Source organism: Saccopteryx leptura, chromosome 7, assembly GCF_036850995.1.
Source record: "Saccopteryx leptura isolate mSacLep1 chromosome 7, mSacLep1_pri_phased_curated, whole genome shotgun sequence".
Taxonomy (NCBI): domain Eukaryota; kingdom Metazoa; phylum Chordata; class Mammalia; order Chiroptera; family Emballonuridae; genus Saccopteryx; species Saccopteryx leptura.
The window spans coordinates 52,181,976-52,208,383 of record NC_089509.1 but is presented as its reverse complement, the minus strand read 5'-3'; the positions used below and the strand labels follow the sequence as shown (position 1 = coordinate 52,208,383).

The following is a 26,408-nucleotide window of genomic DNA, read 5'->3' as shown; positions in this document are numbered from 1 at the left end:
TTGAGTAATTTTTAGATTGAGGAAATTTTTCAGAATTATTCTACTTAAAATAATGATTTTCATTTTTTTGTGTGTGTGTGAAAGAGAGAGACAGATAGGAAGGAAGCGAGATGAGAATCATCAACTCATAGTTGTGGCACTTTTAGTTGCTCATTGACTGCTTTCTCAGATGTGCCTGGACCAGGGGACTTCAGCTGAGCCAGTGACCCCTTGCTCAAGCCAGCGACCTTGGGCTTCAAGCCAGAGACCACGGGGTCATGTCTATGATCCCACACTCAAGTTGGCGACCTCTGGGTTTCAAATCTCTGTCCTCAGCATTCCAGGCCAATGCTCTATGAGCCACCACCTGCTCTGGCAATAATGATTTTCTATTTTCTCCTAGACACTGCGTGCTGCTGGGAAAACCTACATGATCTTCTTTGTTGTGGTGATTTTCCTGGGCTCCTTTTATCTCATAAACTTGATCCTGGCTGTGGTGGCCATGGCCTATGAAGAACAGAACCAGGCAAACATCGAAGAAGCTATGCGGAAAGAATTAGAATTTCAACAGATGTTAGATCGGCTTAAAAAAGAGCAAGAAGAAGCTGAGGTATTGTTATTTGGTTTAAAATTTTTCCTGGAAGTAGAAGTGCAAAGGGGAACAACAGAGGTCCTGTGGTCTGTGCTCAGCCTTCCCCAGAGGGATTTTCCTTAATGGATTTCTTTCTATAAACAGAACCTTTGTTCTGGTGTGGTTGAAGGGACCAATTCTGGATTGAGTTATAGTCGATATCTAACCCAGTCCCCTTCCACCCCCCATCCCCATTAACAGCTCACTTTGGCACAAAGAATGTTCTGAGCTGTTCCTCCTAAACCTGTTACTCATGATTCCTCAGTGTCTGTGGCATTATGCAAAATCCTAAAACATTGTGTATTTTCCTAGAAGAATTGTACACAAATGTGCAAGGGAGTCTGACCAGGCGAAGGCGCTGTGGATAGAGCATCAGACTGGGATGTGGAGGACCCAGGTTCAACACCCCGAGGTCGCCAGCTAGAGCGTGGGTTTATCTGGTTTGAGCAAAAAAGCTCACCAGCTTGGACCCAAGGTCGCTGGCTTGAGCAAGGGGTTACTTGGTCTGCTGAAGGCCCCGCGGTCAAGGCACATATGAGAAAGCAATCCATGAACAACTAAGGTGTCACAACAAAAAACTTATGATTCTGCGTGTATATATCAGCTTTAATAGATCATCTTTCAATAAGAATAGAAGTGAAAATTTCACAGCCTACAGGGAGGAGTCAGGGGGCACTGGGAATTAAGTGAAGTAGGCCAGCATTTTAAATTGTATTCTCTGAATAGACATACTATTATTCATTGTTATAAAAGACTATGTTCTCAACTTGGGGTGGTGAATACACAGATGATGTATTATAGACTTATACACCTGAAACCTGTATAATTTTAATAACCCCAATAAAGTCAATAAAATGTTTTAATTATAACTGCAAAAAAAAAAACAAAAAAACTGATGATTGATGCTTCTCATCTCTGTCTGTTCCTGTCTGTCTGTCCCTATCTATCCCTCTCTCTGACTCTCTCTGTCCCTGTAAAAAAAAAAAAAAAAAAAAAAAAAAGTGCAGGGGAAAATATTGTAATGTTAATGTTATCAGCTACTCTATGGGGTGGAACAGAAAATGCACATCAATTATTGTTCATGTTTTAAGGATTTTCAATTATTGTTCATGTTGTAAGAATTTTTATGATAAAAATGTAAGATGTTAAAAAATTAGACATGGTTGTGGCCACTTTAGACTGTCACAAATTTTTTTAAGACTTTATTTATTCTATTTTTAGAGAGGAAAGAGGCAGGGAGAGAGAGAGAAAGAGAGAGGAGGGGGAGGAGCAGGAAGCATCAACTCCCATATGTGCCTTGACCAGGCAAGCCCAGGGTTTCGAACTAGCGACCTCAGCGTTCCAGGTCAATGCTTTATCCACTACGCCACCACAGGTCAGTCCTGTCACAAATTTTTGAGGATTTCTCCTTAATATCCTCTCTAATGGGGTACTATAGTGGATAAGTTTGAAAAGATTTATACTAACAGACCCAAAATTTTAAATGTTCTGCAAGAGTTTTAACACTCATTTAATGGTTTGACCTAGTTAAATCTCTTTAAGGAATCTAACCTATTGAGGAGAGGGTAGTAAACTATAATTCAAAGAAAGTTAGATGCAGAAAGATCTTTAGTGCAGTATTTTAGTAATATTAAAAATCAGAAAGCATTTAAATATTTAAAAATTGGAAAATGGGGTAAGAAGATTATATTTTTGTATCATAGAATATTTTTGAACCATAAAATTATGTATTAAATATAGACAGAAAAAGGTGTATTAAGTAATATGATATAAAATTGAGTTTAAGATATAAACAATTTACAAATTATATAAAAAGACTGAAAGAAATAATAATATCAATTATTTGGGGGATTTTGGATTATGAGTAATTTCTATTTTGTATTCACAATATTTATATTTTCCAAATTTCTATAAGGATTTCTTTTTTATAAAGGAGTAAATAGCATTAGGTTATCCTGGGAATTTCTTAGGAGAACCCCTAGAAGTCTCTTTCTTTTTTGTTGGGTATTATACTTAATTTTAATTTTCAGACAACTTATTTTTTTGTTTGCTTTTTATTGAATTAATTGGGGTGACATTGGTTAATAAAACTGTATAGTTTTCAGGTCCCTCCTATAACCTCTTTTAGCTTCTCTCAGTCCTGTTTCCCTCTGGTAATTACCATACTGTTGTCTGGGTCTCTAAGTTTTTGTTTGTTTGTTTGTTTAATTCCTTCACCTTTTTCGCCCAACCCCACAATACTCCCCCTACCTCTGACAGCTGTGAGTCTGTGCTCTGTCTATGAGCCTGTTTTCATTTTGTTTGTTAGTTTATTTCATTCATTAGATTCCACACGTGAATGCCATCATATGGTACTTGTCTTTCTCTGACTGGCTAATTTCACTTATTGTAATGCTTTCCAGGTCCATCCATGCTGTCTCAAAGGAAAAGATTTCCTTCTTTTGTACAGCTGAGTAATATTCAATTATGTAAATGTGCCACAGCATTTTTTTTAAATTTTCCATTGATTTTGAGAAAGAGTGAGGAAAGGAGACAGAGAAGTAGGGAAGAGAGACTGAGAGAGAGAGAGAGAGAGAGAGAGAGAGAGAGAGAAGCATCAAAACATTATACCATTTAGTTGCGCATTCATTGATTGCTTCTTGTATGTCTTCTGACCAGGGATCAAACCTGCAACCTTAGAGTGCCAGGATAATGCTCTATCCACTGAGCAACCTGGCCAGGATTTGTAACACGGCATATTTTATCCACTCATCTACTATGGGCACTTGGGCTGTTTCCATTTCTTGGCTATTATAAATATAGCTGCAATAAATATAGGGGTGTATATATTCTTTCAAATTAGTGTTTTAAGGTTTTTGGGGATATATTCCCAGAAGTGGGATCATTGGGTCAAAAGGCAGTTACATTTTATTTTACTTATTTATTTTATTTATTTTTCTGAAGTGAGAAGTGGGGAGGCAGAGAGACAGACTCCCGCGTAGGCCCAACGGGTATACACCCAGCGAGCCCACTAGGGGTCAATGCTTGTTGCAACTGGAGTCATTCTAGTGCCTGAGGTGGAGGACATGGAGCCATCCTCAGCACATGGACCAACTTTGCTCCAGTGGAGCCTTGGCTGCAGGAGTGGAAGAGAGAGATAGAGAGAAAGGAGAGGAGGAAGGGTGGAGAAGCAGATGGGCAGTTCTATTGTGTGCCCTGGCCAGGAATCAAACCCAGGACTTCCACAAACCAGACTGTCACCTACCGCTGAGCCAACTGGCCAGGACTAAGGCAGTTACATTTTAAATTGTTGAGATAACTCCTTACTGTGTTTCCACAGTGGCTGAACCAATCTGCATTCCCATCAACAGTGCACAAGGGTTCCCTTTTCTCCACATCTTCACCAACACTTGATATTTATTGATTTACTGATGATAGCCATTCCTACGGATGTGAGGTGTATCTCATTGTGGTTTTAATTTGCATTTCTCTGATGATTAGTGACATTGAGCATCTTTTAATATGTCTATTGGCCATCTCTGTGTCCTTTTTGGAGAAATATCTACTCAGGTCCTTTGTCCATTTTTTAATTGGATTGATTATTATTTTGGTGTTGAGTTTTATAAGTTCTTTATAACTTTTGGATATTGAGCCCTTATCAGATATATTAGTGAATATGTTCTCTCATTTAGTGGGATGTCTTTTCACTTGTTAATAGTTTCCTTTGTTGTGCAGAAACTTTAATTTGATACAGTCCCATTTGTTTATTTTTTCATTTGTTCCTTTACCCAAGACAATATTTATTAGAAAAAAATATTGCTATGAGAAATGTTTGCTATTTTACTGCCTATGTTTTTTTCTAGGATTTTTATGGTTTTGAGTCTAACATTGAAGTCTTTAATTAATTTTTAGTTTATTTATTTGTATGGAGAAAGAAGGTGGTGTAGTTTCATTTTGTGTGTGTGTATCTCTTCAATATTCCCAACATCATATTTTTTAATACACTGTCTTAATCCCATTGTATGTTTTTGCCTCATAGAGGTATGGGTTAATTCTGGGTTCTCTATCCTGTTCCATTAATTTATAGGTCTGTTTTTATGCTTTTTTGATTAAGTACCATGCTGTTTGATTACTATGGCCTTGTAGTATAGTTTGATATTAAGTAGTGTGAATTCTCACTTTGTTCTTCTTTATCAAGATTGCTGTGGCTATTCAAAGTCGTTTTTGGTTTCATATAAACTTTTGGTATATTTATTCTAGTTTCATGAAATATAGCATTGGTAACTTGATAGACATTGCATTGAATATATAGATTGCTTTGGGTAATATGAAAATTATAATGATGTTAATTTTTCCCATCCATGAACATGGTATATGCTTCCAATTTTTGTATCTTTTTTTTATTTTTTTCTTCAGTGTCATAATTTTATGAGTATAGGCCTTTTACATTTTCAGTTAAATTTATTTCTGGGTATTTTATTTTTCTGATGAAATTAAAAATTGAATTTTTGGCTTAGTTTATCTTTTTAATAGTTCATTATTGGTGTATTAAAAAGGCAAATGATTTCTGGAAAGATATATTTTTGTATCCTTCTACTTTATTGAATTCATTTATCAGTTCTAGTAGTTTTTTTAATGGGGTCTTCTGGATCTCATCTATAAGATATCATGTTATCTGAGAATAATGACAGTTTTAATTTCTCCTTTCCAATTTGGATACATTTTATTTCTTCTTCTTGTCTGATTGTTGTGAGTAGTACTTCCAGTATTATGTTGAGTAAGAGTGATGAGAGTGGATATCCCTGTCTTGTTTTGGATCTTAAGAGAAATGCTTTTAGCTTTTGCCCATTGAGTATGATGTTGGCTGTGAGTTTGTTGTATGTGGCCTTTATTACGTTGAGGCATGTTCCCTCTATTCACACTTTGCTGGGAGTTTTTATCATAATGGGTGCTGGATTTTATCAAATGCTTTTTCTGCATTTATTAATATGATTATGTGGTCTTTACCCTTTAATTTGTTCATGTGGTGTATCATGTTTATTGATTTGTGGATATTTTATCTATCTTACCTCCCAGAATAAATCCTACTTTATCATGGTGTTTGATCTTTTTAATGTATTGCTGGATCCAGTTTGCTAATATTTTGTTAAAGATTTTAACATCTATGTTCATCAGGGATGAATAATTTTCTTTCTTTCAAGTGTCTTTATCTGGTTCTAGAGTTAGGATAAAACTAGCCTCATAAAATGAGCTTGGGAGTTTTTCCCTCTCTTAAATTTTTGGAATAGTTTGAGAAGGATAGGTGTTAGCTCTTCTTTGAATGTTTGGTAAAATTCAGGTGTGAAGCCATTTGAGCTAAGAATTCTGTTTTTTGGGAATTGTTTTTTTATTAGTATTACTGCTTCAGTTTCACTAGTTGTAATCTCTCTGTCCAGATTCTCTGATTCTTTATGATTTAGTTTTTAAAGATTGTATGTTTCTAGGAATTAGACATTACTAAACTATAGAGTGCCTAATTCTTTTGATAATATTAAGTTAATTATCTGAATAAGAAATGCATAGTATCTTATCACACAGTTAATGTTGTATATTCCAGAATCACCTAGTAAAATTTTCACATACACCAATTAAAATTGCTTTACTATAAATGTAAAAATTGTAATTAATAGTTTAATTTCAAAGCACAATGGGGCTTTATTAAAGGAGAAGCAATAATACATACTTTGTAAGCTCTTTGGTCATAGTGACAAAGCAACATTTCTCCCTGTTTAAGGAACATGATTATGTGGATAATGTAATTAAATTCATGGTAGAGAGGTGCCCCAGCATCAGGTTTCCCAGACTTTGGAAATGACTCACTGTATGTGTGACATCTGGGTCCAACAGGCAATAGCGATTGCAGCAACCGAACATGCAAGTACCAGGAGAAGCCAGATTAGGGGCCTTTCTGAGAGTTCTTCTGAAACATCTAAACTGAGTTCTAAAAGTGCCAAAGAAAGAAGAAACAGAAGAAAGAAAAAGAATCAAAAGAAGCTCTCCAATGAAGAAGAAGAAAAGAGAGATGATAGGAAGTTTTCCAAATCGGAATCAGATGACGGTATCAGGAGAAAAACTTCTCACCTCGGTGTTGAAGGTCACAGGCGAGCACATGAAAAGAGATTGTCTACCCCTAATCAGGTACCACTGACACTAGCAAATGTATATATATCATCAGAGGTAGGATTAGAGAGCAAAATGTTCTATTCTGAATGAAGGGACCTCAGGAGAGGAGATGAGGGACCTCATTTGTATGTTTTTACATAAAAGCCTATTGATTGCTGGGTATTTATGGAAAGAATATGGATGTCTTTAGTTTTCCATTTACATTTTTATTTAGTCTGTGTTTTGTCATGTCTATATTGGTTTAAAAACTAACTTTATACTAGTATTTTCTATTTTCTTCACCACTGTAGGTAATAAACCACTTGAAAATTAATCACATCAGCTGGGAAGCTTGTAGACACCATGACAACCTCCATGCCCAACTGCATCATACACTAACATCTAGTTCCAAGGCCAGTTATTGTTGCTTGTGTGGAATTTCTTTTTTCCTCTTTTATTTCCCACTGAAATATCAATATTTCAGGGCTCTCTGCTTACAAACTCCCAAGATGACTCATTGCTACTGTTCTTCTTCATGTTTTTTTTTTCTATTTCACAACCCCTCCAACTAATTTTCTAAATCAAAGTTGTCCTTTTTTTCAAAAAACTCTGTTGAATACCTATTGCCTGGAGAACAAGACACACATGTCACTCAGTCTCATCTCCTACCTTGCTGTCCCTTCAGGTGCACTCAGTACATCATGCTTTCCATTCTCACCTTATACAATATGTCCTATACTTTATGCCTTTGTTACTAGCACATATGGTCTTAAATAGGGCAGTTTTCTTCCTTGTTTTCCTTCTGGCGTCATACCACCCAGTCCTCTCCCATTAGCTCAGGTGCCACCCATCACCCAAATGTCCCTTTGCACTCTCCACTGCCCTCAGTTAGCTATCCTGTGCCCCACTCACAATTACTCTTCTTCTCACCTGTGTCTTCATTGAAATATCCTAGCTTCTAAGCCTTAAGTGTGCCTGATAGGTGTAGAAATAAAAGATATAGTCCCTGCTTTGAAAGACTTCATAATTTAGTTGAAGAGACAGAAATTTAATACATGCAGTATCAATCAAAAAAATGTGTCAAGAACTGTCCAAGCTAGTATCAAGGTAAAGATCGCATTATACATATTTTCCATTACTCACACTGTTACTTTCACTTTGACTTTACATAGTCAGCATTGCCGTTTATTGAACTAAATACTTCCAAAGACTATACATTCAATTTGGTTTACCCTGGACATGAGTCACATAAATGTGACTTTTTCCTCTCTTCAGTATTGGGCAACTTCTTTTCTAAGTTCTAATACTGTATTTTATAACTTTATAAACTCATTAGTATCAAAAGTTCTTTCTTAAGACACCTTAACTGAGCCCTCAATATATAAAGTAGAGCTCTAACCAATGGAATGCAAAAGAGCATACAGATGGAAATAAATCAAGAAAGCTTAATATTTATGGAACTTGGGGATTGATATATGAAAATCTAAATAACAGGTATCAATAACAAATAATGTTTTGAAGTGGTATGTCCTCTCTAGCAAAATAAATGGCACAGGAAAAAGTGGAGAGGTCACTTCAGGCCAGAATAGCATAGAGCTGTGCAGCAGCAATACTTTACCTGGTCTTGAAAGGTGGATGCTTCCAGCTTTTCAATCCCTGAGTTGGAAGAATTTATCTTCTTGCTAAATTGCTGTTTTGAAATATGTTTCATTTGAACCAGTTCAGGTCAGTGGTTTTCAATGGTAATATTGTGAAATACACTTCTGTTTTCAGGTGCTTCAGCAGGTACATGTCATCTCTTTTTTTGCAGTCACCACTCAGCATCCGTGGCTCCTTGTTTCCTCAAAGACGAAGCAGCAGAACAAGTCTCTTTAGTTTCATAGGTCGAGGAAAAGATATTGGGTCTGAGACTGAATTTGCCGACGATGAGCACAGCATTTTTGGAGATGATGAGAGCAGAAGGGGCTCATTGTTCGTGCCCCACAGACCTCGGGAGCGGCGCAGCAGTAACATCAGTCAAGCCAGTAGGTCCCCACCAGGGCTGACGCTGAACGGAAAGATGCACAGTGCCGTGGACTGCAATGGTGTGGTCTCTCTGGTCGATGGCCCTTCAACTCTCATGCTCCCCAATGGACAGCTTCTGCCAGAGGTGATAATAGATAAGGCAACTTCTGATGACAGCGTAAGGACGTTTTAAATAGCTCAGGCATGGCTCCACCCTTGTTCTTGCATCAGTCATTCTTTTTTGCTCGAGGGGCCTTCTCTAGTCCTGTGAATGGCTCTGCGTCTTGCAATAATACTGTGTCTGTAGAAAAACACCTTTAACTCATTGACTGAATCCTTCTAGTATGTACTATAGGCATATAATTCAAAGATATTTAAAACCCCATTTTTAAAAACTGAGGTATAATTGTTCTATAATATTTGTTTCAGGTGTACAACATAATGATTTAATATAAAATCCCATTTTGAAATAAATGCTTATCTATTGATATTATACTTGAAGATTATAAATCATCTTTTTATAAAGCAACTTATAAAAGATCATATCAGCATAGAAAATACAATGATGATATTGGTCTTATAGGTTGATAATCCCATTTTTGTAAAGAAATTTGGATTATTTGCCACCTTCTGCTTTATTTTTTCAAGTTACCGCTTAATATTTATTATACTTATTGCAAGGGATCTTATTTGAGTTGTTAATAATAATAATAATAATAATAATAGCAAGCATGTACTTGGTATTTATAACAGCCCTGTGAGGTGATGTATCATTGCCCCTGTTTGACAAAGGGAAAACTGAGGCACAGAGAAATGAAGCTAATAAATGGCAGTCCTGAAATTTAAACAGAAGCCCTCTGTTTCAGCCTAAACCACCATACTTTGCTCTCTGTCCAATGTATGGTAGGTTTTGTGGCATAGAAATAATTTAGAATAGCTATGCTTTTTCCCATACATAAATGAAATTTACTGTTTTTAATTTTAAGAATATATACTTGGTCAGGATTCTATGAATAAAAATATCAGAACACACATTAATACAAATAGACACATAAAAAGGATAACAAAGCAATAATGTCAATAGTTTAGGAATTATTGAAGGGTCAAAGGATCTGATTAGGTTTCTAGTTTCTGAGGTTTCCAGGTTACCTATTCAAGCCACTGTGTTACACTGCCTTAGTAAATATCAGCAAGGTCATTGACTAACCTCACAACCTTTGAACTCATGCTACGCATTCATATATTCATATGTGCTGACAATGTAGCATTCCAAGTGAGAATAAAGTTCCATCAAAGCCATGGCCACACATATTTCAGCTTGAATAAATGCATGCGCTTTTAGGTAACGTGTGACCTCTGTGCTTGCATGATGATACAGCTTCATACCTTCTGCCAAGGCATTTTTCCTTATCAAATGAGCATGTGTAATTTCTGTAGAATCAGATCTTTGTTGAGTTTGCTTTTCAATGTGTGTTACCTGTAAAAGATTATATCCTTTATATCAAATTTGGAGATTATTTTATATTTTTAAATGAAATATTTTTATTTCTTTTGAATTGTTGATTAAACAGTTGAAATTGGCCCTGGCCGGTTGGCTCAGCGGTAGAGCGTCGGCCTAGCGTGCGGAGGACCCGGGTTCGATTCCCGGCCAGGGCACACAGGAGAAGCGCCCATTTGCTTCTCCACCCCTCCGCCGCACTTTCCTCTCTGTCTCTCTCTTCCCCTCCCGCAGCCAAGGCTCCATTGGAGCAAAGATGGCCCGGGCGCTGGGGATGGCTCTGTGGCCTCTGCCCCAGGCGCTAGAGTGGCTCTGGTCGCAATATGGCGACGCCCAGGATGGGCAGAGCATCGCCCCCTGGTGGGCAGAGCGTCGCCCCATGGTGGGCGTGCCGGGTGGATCCCGGTCGGGCGCATGCGGGAGTCTGTCTGACTGTCTCTCCCCGTTTCCAGCTTCAGAAAAATGAAAAACAAACAAAAAAAAAAAAAAAAAAAAAAAAAAAACAGTTGAAATTGCCCATTTCAATTGCTGATTAAACAAATTTTTATCTTGACTTGGGTAGAAAGAATTCTCTGCTTCTGGAAAAATCAGAAAGTTGAGACTCAGAAAACATGGCTATAGAAAGAGCTCTATAAAAAGCCATATGCAGAGATGTATATGTCTGTGAACATGCACATACATACCTATATACATACACACACAGGCATATTTATGCCTGTGTGTCTATGTTTTGATATACATGATATATATCTAAACAACTATACAAATTTACAATTCTATAACTATACATATATGTCTGTATCTGTAAATGTGTTATGTGTGTGTATATATATATATATATACACACATAATACATACAAACAGATAGATTGAGAGGTGGATAGAGCAATGATAAATGTAAAGTTGTATAGTTGTTTGCATATATTCATGTATGTGTGTAAGCATGTGTGTTTGTGTGTGTACTGTTAATCTGCTCTGAACCAGCATAGTGCTTTAACTTTGAATTAGTTACCAAAATTTAGAATGAAGTATTTCACATTAAAATGAGTGTACTGGTAAAACTGACCTCATATTCCTGCATGGTACAACAATTCTTTGAACTAAAAACAGTGGTCACCTTTTACAGATGGAGCTTACATTCTCTATTTTGCTACAGCTCCCATCAGTCTAACTGTCCTTTCCAAACTGAGTCATTTACCATCATATACTCAGATCCGTTCATGAGCTCTACCTGGCAATAAGAAACAGTCATTAAAATCGCCTCCATTAATGCTGTTCCCTCAACAAAGAACAGTTAAAGAAGTTTATCACAAAATACTGAGGTTCTACCCTTTTACACACACACTCGTTTACTTGTTTTCATGTAAGACTCCTACACAGTAAAATTACATTAGAGACCCAGAAAAGATAAAAGAGATGATAATAGTGATTATAAGAAGAACAGCAGCTCATTTAATTTTTTATTTCCTAAGTATTTTAATTCCTTTACTCCTCGTAGCAAGGATATAACGCACGTATAACGATTATACTAATGATGAAACTGAGATAGAGGTCAAGTAACTCTCAATACAGCCAGTGAGTTGCAAAGCCATGATTTGAAGCCAGCTATTTTGTCTCTACTTTTAATTACTTGTTACAGCTACCTAAGAAAGATCTTATATATCATATCTATAATTTATTAGAATTATATTTTTAAACTTTAATTATGTTTTTTAGGGTACAAGCAATCAAATACACAAGAAGCGACGTTCCAGTTCTTTTCTCCTTTCTGAAGATATGTTGAATGATCCTCATCTCAGACAAAGAGCAATGAGCAGAGCAAGCATACTGACAAACACTGTAGAAGGTGTGTGATAATATTCTTCTTACTATACAGATTTTTAAATAAAGTTCCTGGTCAGTACATGATGTTCTTAGGAAGAATTCGAGGAATTTAAAATGGCTTTAAGCAATGCTAAAGATAACTAATGGACACTAATGGAATCATCTTTATATGCTTAAAATGGAATAAAGTTATTTGTGATTAAAGACAGGCATTGGATAGCCTGACCAGGTGGTGGCGCAGTGGATGGAGTATTGGACTGGAACAGGGAGGACCCAGGTTCGAAACCCCTAGGTCGCCAGCTTGATCATGGACTCATCTGGTTTGAGCAGGGCTCACCAGCTTGAGCCCAAGATTCCTGGCTTGAGCAAGGGATTACTCACTCTGCTGGAGCTCCCCAGTAGGGGCACATATGAGAAAGCAATCAATGAACAATTACGGTGCAGCAACAAAGAGTTGATGCTTCTCATCTCTCTCCCTTCCTGTCTGTCTGTCCCTGTATGTCTCTGACTCTCTCTGTCTCTGTCACAAAAAAGAGGGGGGGGGCAGGTATTGGATAATATGAACTTTCAAAGATAAATAGCTTAACAGCAATTAATGAATAACTGGGCTGTGTGGTTTTCCCACTATGTAATCATAGAAACTTTACCTACTCTTTCTGAATTTATTATCTCTCTAATATGTAAAAAAAATAGTATATTCTTCCAGATAAAATGCTACCTCTGAGCACATTCTATAAAATTGTAAAATGTTAACATGAGACATGACATCTGTTAGAATTATAATGAAAAGACATTAGAAAAAGCAAGGTAATGAATATAATGTCAACAATAGTGGTTAGAAGAGTGACGTCACGGAAATGGCGCCGTGAGCAGCGCATCCGACAGATCTCCCCAAAATCTCAACAAATTTATCAACTAGAAACAGAAAAATTTATCCTCGGAGCATCCCGGAGTTCCACACATACACTGAAAGTGAAAGGACTGTTGCCGAGGAGGGAGTACACCTGTGGTGAATCAACCCACACGTGCAGCTGCCCACACCACGGTCCGGAGAGTCCTGGCCACCGGCGTGCACTGAGAAGCCGCGCAAGCACCCCCTGCCGCAGTCCGGGGAGTCCCGGCAACCGGCGTGCACCAAGAAGCCGCGCATCCCGTGCCGCGGTTCAGGGAGTCCCGGCCACCGGCGTGCACTGAGAAGCCCCACGCGCGCGCCCCGTGCCGCAGTCTGGGAGGGGCGCCAAACCTGTCTTTCCTAGTCGGGAGATTCTCTCCGTGGGCGGAGCACCTCACCCAGCCATTCAAGCTAACAATCAAGCGTTGGGGGAGGGGCGTGCAGGCAGCCTGAAATACTCTCTGGAGCACAGCTGCGGATCCAATCACTGAAATTAGCTTAACCCACGAAATCTGCACACCCACGGGGCTATAATTGATAAGATCTCTCCCAGTTCAGCGATCCAAGACAAGAGGCATAATATTTCTCAGTGCCTTTTGCTAAAGGGGCGGGGGCAACTTCTGAGTGACAGAGCCTCCATATTCAGGGATATACCTAACAAGAGGGACTTGGCAGATATTAAGATCTATACAGCAAGCAGCGAATAGTGCATCTTCTTCCCAGCCAAAACAGGCTACAAAGTGTGGAAAGCCTGGGTTGAGTGGTCCAACTGAATGGTAGGTGCTGAACAGTCACCTTGACAACAATTGACTCCCAGCCCCACCTGATTACGCTGGAGGCTCTGACTGCCAGAGCCTTACCCAGAGCCTTGCGCTGAGTGAGGATAGAGTGGGGATTTCCCAGCTCTTTGAGCCTCTTACTCCCCAGACAGAAGCAGTGGCAGCCTCATAGCTGGATCACCAGGCTGCTAATTCAGGAAGGGGAGTCTAGGAGAGAGACTCCAGGAAAGCAAACTCTCTCATTGTTGGACTCTGCAAACGCCAATAAGCCTTGACTACCAGCGAGACTAAAGCCAATTATATGACATTGCCATAGAATCCCATCAACTGCAAATCCCTACCTAAGCGTGACACAGGGGCAGAATCTGGGGTACAGAGTCACCGACCAGGAAGAGGGAGAGAAAAGAAAAAGGAAGAAGTTAACCTCTCAAAATCAAGAAAAATCCACAGACTTTATAACTTGTTCCACTAATTCTTTGTTGTTGTTGTTTCTTTCTTCTTTCTTATTGCCTTTATTATTATTTGTATTTCCTCCACCTCGGTCCTTTTATTCTCTGCCCATCTTATGCTACCTTTTTCTTGAACTACACTACCCATGAGTGTTACATTTTATTTCTTTTCTTCATCCTTACTCTCCTTTAGGGGTACACTCCAAAACCCTTAACTCTCACTCTCTCCCCTTTTGTTTTCTTTTTCTTTTTCTTTTTCTTTTTTTTTTCCCTTTCCTTTTTTTCTTCCTTCATTTCTCTCTTTTTCTTATTTTTTCCTTTCTATTCGTTTCTTCTTCTCTCCTTTTACTTTTCCTCCCACTTAATCCTCAATCACAAACAAATTATTTAATTTGGGACTCAAGTTTTTTTTTTCTTTTTTTTTGTTTTGTTTTTTTCTGCTTTTGTTCTTGGTTTTCCTTTATTTGTTTGTTTTTGTGGCATTTTGGGTACTTTTTACATTGCTTTTTAACTCACTAGCATTCCTCCCAACCCAAAGTCTCCATTGTATTTAGTCTTCGCTCCACTTAATACAACAGATTTTTACTTATTATTTTTTTCTTCTTTAAATATTATTTTTTCTCTCTTTTTTTCTGTTTCCCTCTTATCCCTCTCATTATATCTTTTAGTCGACCATCACTTACAAGCAAATCATTTTATGCTTGTCTAAGATATTCTCCTTTTTTTTTTTTTTTGCATTTAGTAGGTCCCTACTCCCTTTTTTGCCCCTTGAACTCTTCACCCCAAATTAGGCCCTCCATTATAGGCAGTTTTTGTTCCATTTAGCATAATATAATTCACAGGTCATCACGATATTTACCTAAAGAGGTGAGAGGAGTGGAGGAGAAGAAAGAAAAAAGGGGGAAATAATAAATTATTACTTTTTTTGTGTGTGGAGTGTTTTCCTTTTTTTTTCCCCTTTTTATTCTTTATTAATTCTAATTAACACTATCAACAAGACCACCTTCAGATGCCAATAAGATAAAGGAAATCGAATATTATGGATACAAAAGATAGAGAGGTAACACAAATAGATGTGGAAAAATCTATGGAGAAAAGATTTAACATATTGGAAGCCTTGGAGCCAAATGACAGAGAATTTGAAATAGAAATCTTAAAAATACTCAGAGATATACAAGAAAACACAGAAAGGCAATTTAGGGAAATCAGAAAACAACTCAACGATCACAAAGAATATATTACCAAGGAAATTGAAACTATAAAAACAAATCAAACAGAAATGAAAAACTCAATTCACGAACTGAAAAATGAGATAACAAGCTTAGCTAATAGAACAGCCCAGATAGAAGATAGGATTAGTGAAATAGAAGACAAGCAACTTGAGGCACAACAGAGAGAAGAAGAAAGAGACTCAAAAATAATAAAAAACGAGAAAGCCCTACAGGAATTGTCTGACTCCATCAGAAAGAATAACATAAGAATAATAGGTATATCAGAGGGAGAAGAGAAAGAAAATGGAATGGAGAATATACTCAAACAAATAATAGATGAGAACTTCCCAAGCCTGTGGAAAGAACTAAAGCCTCAAATTCAAGAAGTAAACAGAACACCGAGTTTTCTTAACCCCAACAAACCCACTCCAAGGCACATCATAATGAAGATGACACAAACCAATGACAAAGAAAAAATTCTCAAGGCAGCCAGGGAAAAGAAGAATACAACATATAAAGGAAGACCTATTAGATTATCATCAGATTTCTCAGCAGAAACTCTACAAGCTAGAAGAGAGTGGACCCCAATATTCAAAGCCCTGAAAGAGAGAAACTTTCAGCCAAGAATACTATACCCATCAAAGCTATCCTTCAAGTACGAAGGAGATATAAAAACATTCACAAATACAGAAAAGATGAGAGAATTTATCATCAGAAAGCCCCCACTCCAGGAAATACTAAAGGGGGTTTTCCAACCAGATTCAAAGAACAAAAGAAAACAAAACCACAAGTAACAGCTCCACCAAGAAAACAATAAAACCAAACTTAAACTGTGACAACAAAAGAAAAAAAAGGGGAGAAAAGATGAAGATTAACAGTAGCAAAGGACGATGAAGCGCAGAAATACTCATAAGAAAGGGTACTACAATGAATATGGTAGGTACCCTTTTCATTACTTAATGGTAACCACCCTTGAAAAAACCACCACAAAAGCACTTGACTTAAAAAAGGTAGTAACAGAAGAAAGAAGTATGGAATACAAACAAACAAAAACAAACAATAGAAAAACAAAAGAGAAGAATCAAACAAGATACAAAACTAACAGAAAGCAATTTATAAAATGGCAATAGGGAACCCACAAGTGTCAATAATTACACTAAATGTAAATGGATTAAACTTACCAATAAAAAGACACAGAGTAGCAGAATTGATTAAAAAAGAAAATCCAACTGTGCTGCCTACAAGAAACTCATCTAAGCAACAAGGATAAAAACAAATTCAAAGTGAAAGGCTGGAAAACAATACTCCAAGCAAACAACACCCCAAAAAAAGCAGGTGTAGCAATACTCATATCTGATAATGCTGACTACAAGACAGAAAAAGTACTCAGAGACAAAAATGGTCATTTCATAATGATTAAGGGGACACTGAATCAAGAAGACATAACAATCCTTAATATATATGCACCAAACCAAGGAGCACCAAAATATATAAGACAGCTACTTATTGACCTAAAAACAAAAACTGACAAAAATACAATCATACTTGGAGACCTCAGTACACCGCTGACGGCTCTAGATCGGTCATCCAAACAGAGAATCAATAAAGATATAGTGGCCTTAAACGAAATACTAGAACACCTGGATATGATAGACATCTACAGGACACTTCATCCCAAAGCGACAGAGTATACATTTTTCTCTAATGTACATGGAACATTCTCAAGAATTGACCATATGTTGGGCCACAAAGACAATATCAGCAAATTTAGAAAAAGTGAAATTGTACCAAGCATATTTTCTGATCATAAAGCCTTGAAACTAGAATTCAACTGTAAAAAAGAGGGGAGAAAACCCACAAAATTGTGGAAACTAAACAACATACTTCTAAAAAATGAATGGGTCAAAGAAGAAATAAGCGCAGAGATCAAAAGATATATACAGACAAATGAAAATGAAAATACGACATATCAGAATCTCTGGGATGCAGCAAAAGCAGTAATAAGAGGAAAGTTCATATCACTTCAGGCCTATATGAACAAACAAGAGAGAGCCAAAGTAAACCACTTAACTTCACACCTTAAGGAGCTAGAAAAAGAAGAACAAAGACAACCCAAAACCAGCCGAAGAAAGGAGATAATAAAAATCAGAGCAGAAATAAACGAAATAGAGAACAGAAAAACTATAGAAAAAATCAATAAAACAAGGAGCTGGTTCTTTGAAAAGATCAACAAAATCGACAAACCCTTGGCAAGACTCACCAAGGAAAAAAGACACAGGACTCAAATAAATAAAATCCAAAATGAAAGAGGAGAAATCACCACAGACATCATAGATATACAAAGAATTATTGTAGAATACTATGAAAAACTATATGCCACCAAATACAACAATCTAGAAGAAATGGACAAATTCCTAGAACAATACAACCTTCCTAGACTGAGTCATGAAGAAGCAGAAAGCCTAAACAGACCAATCAGCAGGGAGGAAATAGAAAAAACTATTAAAAACCTCCCCAAAAATAAAAGTCCAGGCCCAGACGGTTATACTAGTGAATTCTATCAAACATTCAAAGAAGACTAAGTTCCTATTCTACTCAAAGTCTTCCAAAAAATTGAAGAAGAAGCAATACTTCCAAACACATTTTATGAAGCCAACATAACCCTCATACCAAAACCTGGCAAGGATGGCACAAAGAAAGAAAACTACAGACCAATATCTCTAATGAATACAGATGCTAAAATTCTATACAAAATACTGGCAAACCGAATACAACAACATATTAAAAAAATAATACATCATGATCAAGTGGGATTCATCCCAGAATCTCAAGGATGGTTCAACATACATAAAATGGTTAACGTAATACACCATATCAACAAAACAAAGAACAAAAACCACATGATCTTATCAATAGACGCAGAAAAGGCTTTCGATAAAATACAACACAATTTTATGTTTAAGACTCTCAACAAAATGGGTATAGAAGGAAAATATCTCAACATGATAAAGGCCATATATGATAAACCATCAGCCAACATCATATTAAATGGCGTAAAACTGAGGACTTTCCCCCTTAAATCAGGAACAAGACAGGGTTGTCCACTCTCTCCACTCTTATTTAACGTGGTGCTAGAAGTTCTGGCCAGAGCAATCAGACAAGACAAAAAAATAAAAGGCATCCATATTGGAAAAGAAGAAGTAAAGGTATCACTTTTTCCTGATGATATGATCCTATACATCAAAAACCCAAAGGACTCCACAAAAAGATTACTAGAAACAATAAACCAATACAGTAAGGTCGCAGGATACAAAATTAACATACAAAAGTCCATAGCCTTTCTATATGCCAACAATGAAATATTAGAAAATGAACTCAAAAAATAATCCCCTTCACGATTGCAACAAAAAAAATAAAATACCTAGGAATAAACATAACAAAGAATGTAAAGGACCTATATAACGAAAACTACAAGGCATTGCTAAGAGAAATAGAAAAAGACACAATGAGATGGAAAAATATTCCTTGTTCTTGGATAGGAAGAATAAATATAATTAAAATGGCCATATTACCCAAAGTAATACATAAATTTAATGCAATTCCCATCAAAATTCCTATGACATTTTTTTAAAGAAATGGAACAAAAAATCATAAGATTTATATGGAATTATAAAAAACCCCGAATAGCCAAAGCAATCCTAAGGAAAAAGAATGAAGCTGGGGGCATTACAATACCTGACTTTAAACTATATTATAGGACCACAATAATCAAAACTGCATGGTATTGGCAGAAAAATAGACACTCAGACCAATGGAACAGAATAGAAAGCCCAGAAATAAAACCACATATATATGGTCAAATAATCTTTGATAAAGGGGCCAACAACACAAAATGGAGAAAAGAAAGCCTCTTCAACAAATGGTGTTGGGAAAACTGGAAAGCCACATGCAAAAGAATGAAACTCGACTACAGCCTGTCCCTGTGTACTAAAATTAATTCAAAATGGATCAAAGACCTAAATATAAGATCTGAAACAATAAAGTACATAGAAGAAGACATAGGTACTAAACTCATGGATCTGGGTTTTAAAGAACATTTTATGAACTTGACTCCAATGGCAAGAGAAGTGAAGGCAAAGATAAATGAATAGGACTACATCAGAATAAAAAACTTTTTGCTCAGCAAGAGAAACTGATATCAAAATAAACAGACAGCCAACTAAATGGGAACTGATATTTTCAAACAACAGCTCAGATAAGGGCCTAATATCCAAAATATACAAAGAACTCATAAAACTCAACAACAAACAAACAATCCAATAAAAAAATGGGAAGAGGACATGAACAGACACTTCTCCCAGAAGAAATACAAATGGCCAACAGATATATGAAAAGATGCTCAGCTTCATTAGCTATTAGAGAAATGCAAATCAAAACTACAATGAGATACCACCTCACCCCTGTTAGATTAGCTATTATCAACAAGACAAGTAATAGCAAATGTTGGAGAGGCTGTGGAGAAAAAGGAAACCTCATACACTGTTGGTGGGACTGTAAAGTAGTACAACCATTATGGAGGAAAGTATGGTGGTTCCTCAAAAAACTGCAAATAGAACTACCTTATGACCCAGCAATCCCTCTACTGGGTATATACCCCAAAACCTCAGAAACATTGATACATAAAGACACATGTAGCCCCATGTTCATTGCAGCACTGTTCACAGTGGCCAAGACATGGAAACAACCAAAAAGCCCTTCAATAGAAGACTGGATAAAGAAGATGTGGCACATATACACTGTGGAATACTACTCAGCCATAAGAAATGATGACATCAGATCATTTACAGCAAAATGGTGGGATCTTGATAACATTATACAGAGTGAAATAAGTATATCAGAAAAAAACAAGAACTACATGATTCCATACATTGGTGGAACATAAAAACGAGACTAAGAGACATGGACAAGAGAGTGGTGGTTACCAGGGGTGAGGGGAGGGAGGACGCAGGAGGGAGAGAGGGAGAGAGTTAGGGGGAGGGGGAGGGGCACAGAGAAAACTAGACAGAGGGTGACGGAGGACAATCTGACTCTGGGTGAGGGGTATGCAACATAATTTAATGACAAGATAACCTAGACATGTTTTCTTTGAATATATGTACCCTGAATTATTAATGTCATCCCATTAACATTAATAAAATTTTATAAAAAAAAAACACCAAAAAACAAAAAAAACAATAGTGGTTAGAACCTCATATGCTGTGGACAAGTCCTGCTGGGGGTGAAGACAATGGAGACGCAAAGACCCGACTCCAGGGACCAGGTTCAGTGATGCAGATCCACTTTATTCAGGAAGTAAGCAAGCTTATATACATGGGTTCAGCCAATAGGATGTTACAGCGTGTCCTTCATAGCCAATGGCTGAAAAGATGAGGGAGCTGTGTGGTTGGTGCTAAGTCACTTCCTTATAGAGGGTGAGCTTCCTTCCTGGGTATGCCCAGGAGGCTTCTGGGAGCTGGAGTATTCTCACAGCATTGCATCAGCCACAGCTCCTAGGAATGTGCTCTGTGTTCCACCCACATCTCCCCCTTCTCTTTTAATTAAGGCCAATTGGACTTGATGAATGACAGCTTGCTGTTGTTGTAGCTTCTGAATGCCACACATTATGCATCAGAACCCTAGTAGAACTAAAACAACTATAATACCTATTATACTATATGCTAATAGATTAGCTGGATTAAACAATGAGGCAAGCTTCTGTAATGTTTGACAAGTTAGGAAATAGAACGGGAGTCTTAAACAGGGGATTCCTCCTAGAGGTCAGGATGTCATTTCCCTCCCATAGTGTTACAGAGACCTTCCAGGTGCTGTTAAACACAGTTCCATTTTGATTGTAAAAAATGGACGTAGGTCCATGCATGTCCCCTTCCCATAAAGGTCCCAGCATCCCAACACGGAATGGATGGCTTGCCGCGGGCTGTGTACCGCATATGGTTGCATTCCATCTCTCAGCTTCCAAAACTGGAGGGTTTCTAGGTGTCATTGGTGGGGTCATCTTGGGACACCGGGAGTGGCCATACGTTCCTTCCTGGGGTCCAAATTGGATGCAGGCTATTTTCTGGAAAAACACAAGCATAACCTCTCCCTTGTGTTAGAAGGGGGTGCAGTCCCTGCCACTGAGCTGTGGCTGGGTCCTTCCAGCGTACTAATGGCAACAGGTTGGTTGGCTATGAAGGCCTCACCAATGTTTATAAGCGGGAGTTACTCCTTCAGAATGAAAAGTTAAATAATTGAGAGTGAATACAGCACTGAGGAGCACTTCTCCAGGTGAGGCCCGGGACATATCCCCCCTTTCTTTTTGAATTTGAAGCTTAATGTCTCTGTGTCGCCGTTCTACAACAGCTTGTCCTTGGGGATTATAAGGAATGCCAAGGTGGTGTGTGATTTGCCATTGGGAACAAAAGGCTTTAAATTGGCTGCTGGTATAAAGGGCTCATTGTCAGTTTTAATTTCCCAAGGTACACCAAGGCAAAGCATGGCCTGTCGAAATGCACGAGTTGCATGTGTAGTTTTTTCTCCTGCTTGGGCCGTGGCCGAGACAGCTAAGAAAAGGTGTCTACTGCTATGTGTACATAGCGGAGTTTGCCAAATCGGGAGACATGATTGACATCTATTTGCCACACAGCATTAGGCTGTAAGCCTCGAGGGTTGACACCCTGTGGTTGTAAGGGGCCTAAAGGTAGTTAGGGCCCGCACTGTTTACATACATGAACAAGGTGTTTGCAGGTTGCGTGAGTGAGATGGGGAAAGAGAGATTTGAGAGAATGGGCAGACATATGAAACCGGGCATGAGGTTGTCTGGCTTGCTCAATAGGGGGGACTGTCAAAACTAGACGATCAACTTGTGTGTTGCCTGCCGCTAGGGAGCCAGGCAAGCCAGAATGGGAGCGAAGATGCTGAATATACCAAGGGTGTTGTCGCTCCTCTAACAGTTCTTTTAGCTGGCTGAGAGCCCTATCTATATAGTAATGTCTGCTTGGGGTGGAAGGTGGAATGGGCAAGGCCTTTGACTGTTTGTACTGCATAAGCACTATCTGAAAAAATGTTAAGGGGGCCATGTTGCCAAAGGTGTAGCACATAGTAAAAGGCTAGTAATTCACCTACTTTTTCGGATCCCTCATAACTAAATTTGTGGAATTTAGTGCCTTCTGTTTGTGCTTTGAACACTATTCTACAATAGGACTGGCTGGCATCTGTAAACACAAGCATGCTGTGTGGAAGAGGGGTAGATGCTGGATATGAATGAGGAGTGGAGGAGAGAGAGCGAGAGATACAGAAAAATAGACAAGATAGATAGAAAGAAAAAAGACACATGGGGGCGTATAGGCTGGCCCATGGGTCTGCAGCGGTAACATGTGTTGGAGTTAAAGCTGGGGTAGAAAATGGCGTCTGAGAGGCTGGGGTGGGGCATTGAGCCCCAGCAGGGAGTGCGGAAGTAGCAACTTCTGCTTTTCCTGGTGGCAGAGCTGATGGCGCAGTTAGAAATTCAGTTGGTTTCGTTTCTGCGCGCTCAGCCACAAACTCAGAGGCTAAACTTCTTTCCTCCTCAGTGGAGGGGGGTGGATATGGAGGCAGGGGCTCCTCTGAAAGAGGAGTAGCCTGTAGGACCTTAGGGACTGGCGGAGGGTCCCCAGCAGGAGCACCAGTCAAGCAGGCATGTATTGCCAATAAGGCAGGAGTGAGGCCGAGAGGGAAGGCCCATCCCTCATGTACTTCGGCCCAGCAAACGCATCAGAGAGCTCAGGCCCAAGTATCCGGGTCCCTCCCAGAGCAGCGCATCCCTAATCCAGAGATTGAGACCAGAGAGGATCTCCCAGTAAATACAGAGATCCTTTTCACTAACTTCAACTCGCCTACTCTGCAATAGGGCAGGCAGGGCTTGAGCCTGCGGGGCTTGAGAACGGGGAAGAAGGTTTCCCATTGCAGAGGGTCCCTTGGATGCCGGTTAGGTCCCTGCCCGATGTTGGGCGCCATTGTGGACAAGTCCTGCTGGGGGTGAGGACGACAGAGATGCAAAGACCCAACTCCAGGGACCAGGTTCAGTGACGCAGGTCCACTTTATTCAGGAAGTAAGCTAGCTTATATATATACATGGGTTCAGCCTATAGGGTGTTACAGCATGTCCTTCATACCCAATGGCTGAAATGACCAGGGAGCTGTGTGGTTGGCGCTAAGTCACTTCTTTATAGTGGGCGAGCTTCCTTCCTGCCTATGCCCAGGAGGGTTCTGGGAGCTGCAGTATTCTCACAGCATTGCATCAGCCACAGCTGCTAGGACTGTGCTTTGCCCTCTACCCACAATATACATTGAAAAGAGCATCAAAGGGTGACAACTTTATAATGTTCTGGCTTCCATTCTCTCCCCCAAAATACAGTTTAGTTCCTTCCTTGTCCAAAGGCTGACACTTTGCCAGACAAAGTTTCCACCAACCTCCTAACTTATGGTGAGAAGCAAATGGGCTAATGGTATGAAATATCAATTGTCTGAGCCACTACAAAAATTGTTTCTAGTCTCCTTGTTCTAAAATTGTTTTCACCTGTGAACTAGCAAGAACGTTTCCTGGAGAGAGTAGAATTTTCTTATTGCTGTCATGGGGTTAAGGCTACAGGAGGGAAGTATGTATTTATATATTGGTGGAAAATATACATTTCTCCCTTAAGAAAACAAGAATGTTTATTGTCACATATTAGGTGCATGTTTCTCTGGGGTGCCATATCTGCTGTCCCCTCAGTTATGCTTGATCTAGTAAGTGAACATGTGATAGACAATTTTTGTGTCATAATGCTATTATTTTATGGAAACAGTACTGTTAAACTTACAAAGTCTAAACCAGAAAGTCTTGTATCAGTGTTAAAAGGTACTGCTGATTTGTAACTGGTTAGGAGTTTAGAACGTAACAGATGATTGACTTCATGTTCTCTGTTCTTGCATCTTTCTTCCCTCCTAGAACTTGAAGAGTCCAGACAAAAATGTCCACCGTGGTGGTACAGATTTGCACACACGTTCCTGATCTGGAATTGCTCTCCATTTTGGATAAAATTTAAAAAGCTTATTTATGTTATTGTAATGGATCCTTTTGTAGATCTTGCTATTACCATTTGCATAGTCTTAAACACATTATTTATGGCCATGGAGCATCACCCAATGACAGAAGAATTCAAACACGTGCTTTCTGTGGGAAATTTGGTAAGTCTTTTAACTTATATTCTCTCTGTAGTTACCATGATTGTCATTTCTTTTCCTTTTCCTTTTTTTTTTTTTAAGATAGAAGGATACACAGCCAGGTGATTATGCATAGTCAGGATTCCCAGAATGAATAATTGTACAGAGTCAAGTTTCTGGTGATAAGTACTATTTTTAAATAATTTTTCAGTACTGTTGAGGTCTATAAAGAACAATACTTTCATGAAGAATCACCATTTGGGAAATGTTAGTGTTTTTTTTTTTCTGTCAGCATGTTTCTTGGAATTAATACTTTGAAAATTTGATACTTTCTTGCCCATTTTATAATAACACTGCAGCTTCCTTGAGAGTACATATCCCACATAATTTCAGAAAAATTATGAATAATTTGTTTTGATATAATAGGTGAAGTGTATGGGCCTTTAGAATCCCAAAGTACTGGGTTAAATCCTGATTTTGCCTGTTACTGGTTATATGACTTTGGACAAATATTGATATATTAATCTTTGTAATCTTTAATATATAGAATAATAATAATACCTTATTTATGAAATAAGAATAATAAGTATTTTAATATAATGGTAATACTTTATCATATTGTTGGGAGATGATTAAATACTTTCTATGTAATTTATTAAACTGACCTGCAGGAAATATTCAACAAATTAAACTCTTTTTTTTTTTTTTAGAATAACAAAAAATATTTTACTAAAACATAAGATTTACAGAACTTTCCAGACAAGCCATACAAAATGATCACAAGCTTTTTCTTGAAGGGAGGATATTACATTTGACAGCAAAGTCACAATGTTATTAGTGAGCGCCGTGATGTTTGTTTAAAGTTCCCATTTTGGTTCAAACAATCAAGCTTGTCATCTACAGGGTCTAAATAAAGTTAGACTTGGCTAGAGAGCATATACTTAAGAATTGGTTAGCTGCTTTTAACCAATGCAATTAGATAAACATAAAAAGGGGGAAAGGAGCCCATACAATTAAAATCAAATAAAACTACCTCCCCCCTCAAAAGAGAAAAACACCCATACCCCTGCAGCTAACCCTGACAACTACCTTCATTCACAGTACTTTATACTTAAACCATGATGGGAGCAATGAATAAAAGCAGAGAGGGGCCACACTGCTTTTGAATGTTTCACAACAATCCAGATGATACTTCTAGCCTCCGCTCATGCTTTATTACAGTGAATCAGAACAAGATACAGATTTGGTAATGTACATTTAATCACCAAAGGACTGAAGATGTCTGGGCCTTTATTCTGTAATGTTTCTAAGACTGTGTCCAATAAATGCAAACAAAAATAAAAAAGAAGTCTTGGCAGAACAGGAGAAGTGATGCATACTTGATGATCAGATCGATTTAAATATTATTCATGGCATATAGCCTAGTCCATGCTCTAGCTCAGGGGTCCCCAAACTTTTTACACAAGGGGCCAGTTCACTGTCCCTCAGACCACTGGAGGCCGGACTATAAAAAAACTATGAACAAATCCCTATGCACACTGCACATATTTTATTTTAAAGTAAAAAAACAAAACGGGTACAAATACAATATTTAAAATAAAGAACAAGTAAATTTAAATCAACAAACTGACCAGTATTTCAATGGGAACTATGCTCCTCTCACTGACCACCAATGAAAGAGGTGCCCCTTCCAGAAGTGCGGTGGGGGCCGGATAAATGGCCTTAGGAGGCCGCATGCAGCCCACGGGCCGTAGTTTGGGGACCCCTGCTCTAGCTGTTTCTATGGCCTGGGCTTCGTTGGT

At 38.3% G+C, this 26,408-nt stretch overlaps 1 protein-coding gene across 1 annotated transcript in view; it reads left to right on the top strand.

The window, feature by feature from the left end:
• The window catches only part of LOC136378285 (sodium channel protein type 9 subunit alpha), a 161,128-nt gene that overhangs the window by 75,710 nt on the left and 59,010 nt on the right, over window positions 1-26,408 (top strand). The window contains exons 10-14 of the mRNA XM_066345008.1: window positions 383-589; window positions 6,476-6,766; window positions 8,541-8,912; window positions 11,949-12,078; window positions 24,392-24,630. Of these exons, the coding sequence (XP_066201105.1) occupies window positions 383-589; window positions 6,476-6,766; window positions 8,541-8,912; window positions 11,949-12,078; window positions 24,392-24,630 (1,239 nt within the window). The remainder of the gene's footprint in view (window positions 1-382; window positions 590-6,475; window positions 6,767-8,540; window positions 8,913-11,948; window positions 12,079-24,391; window positions 24,631-26,408) is intronic.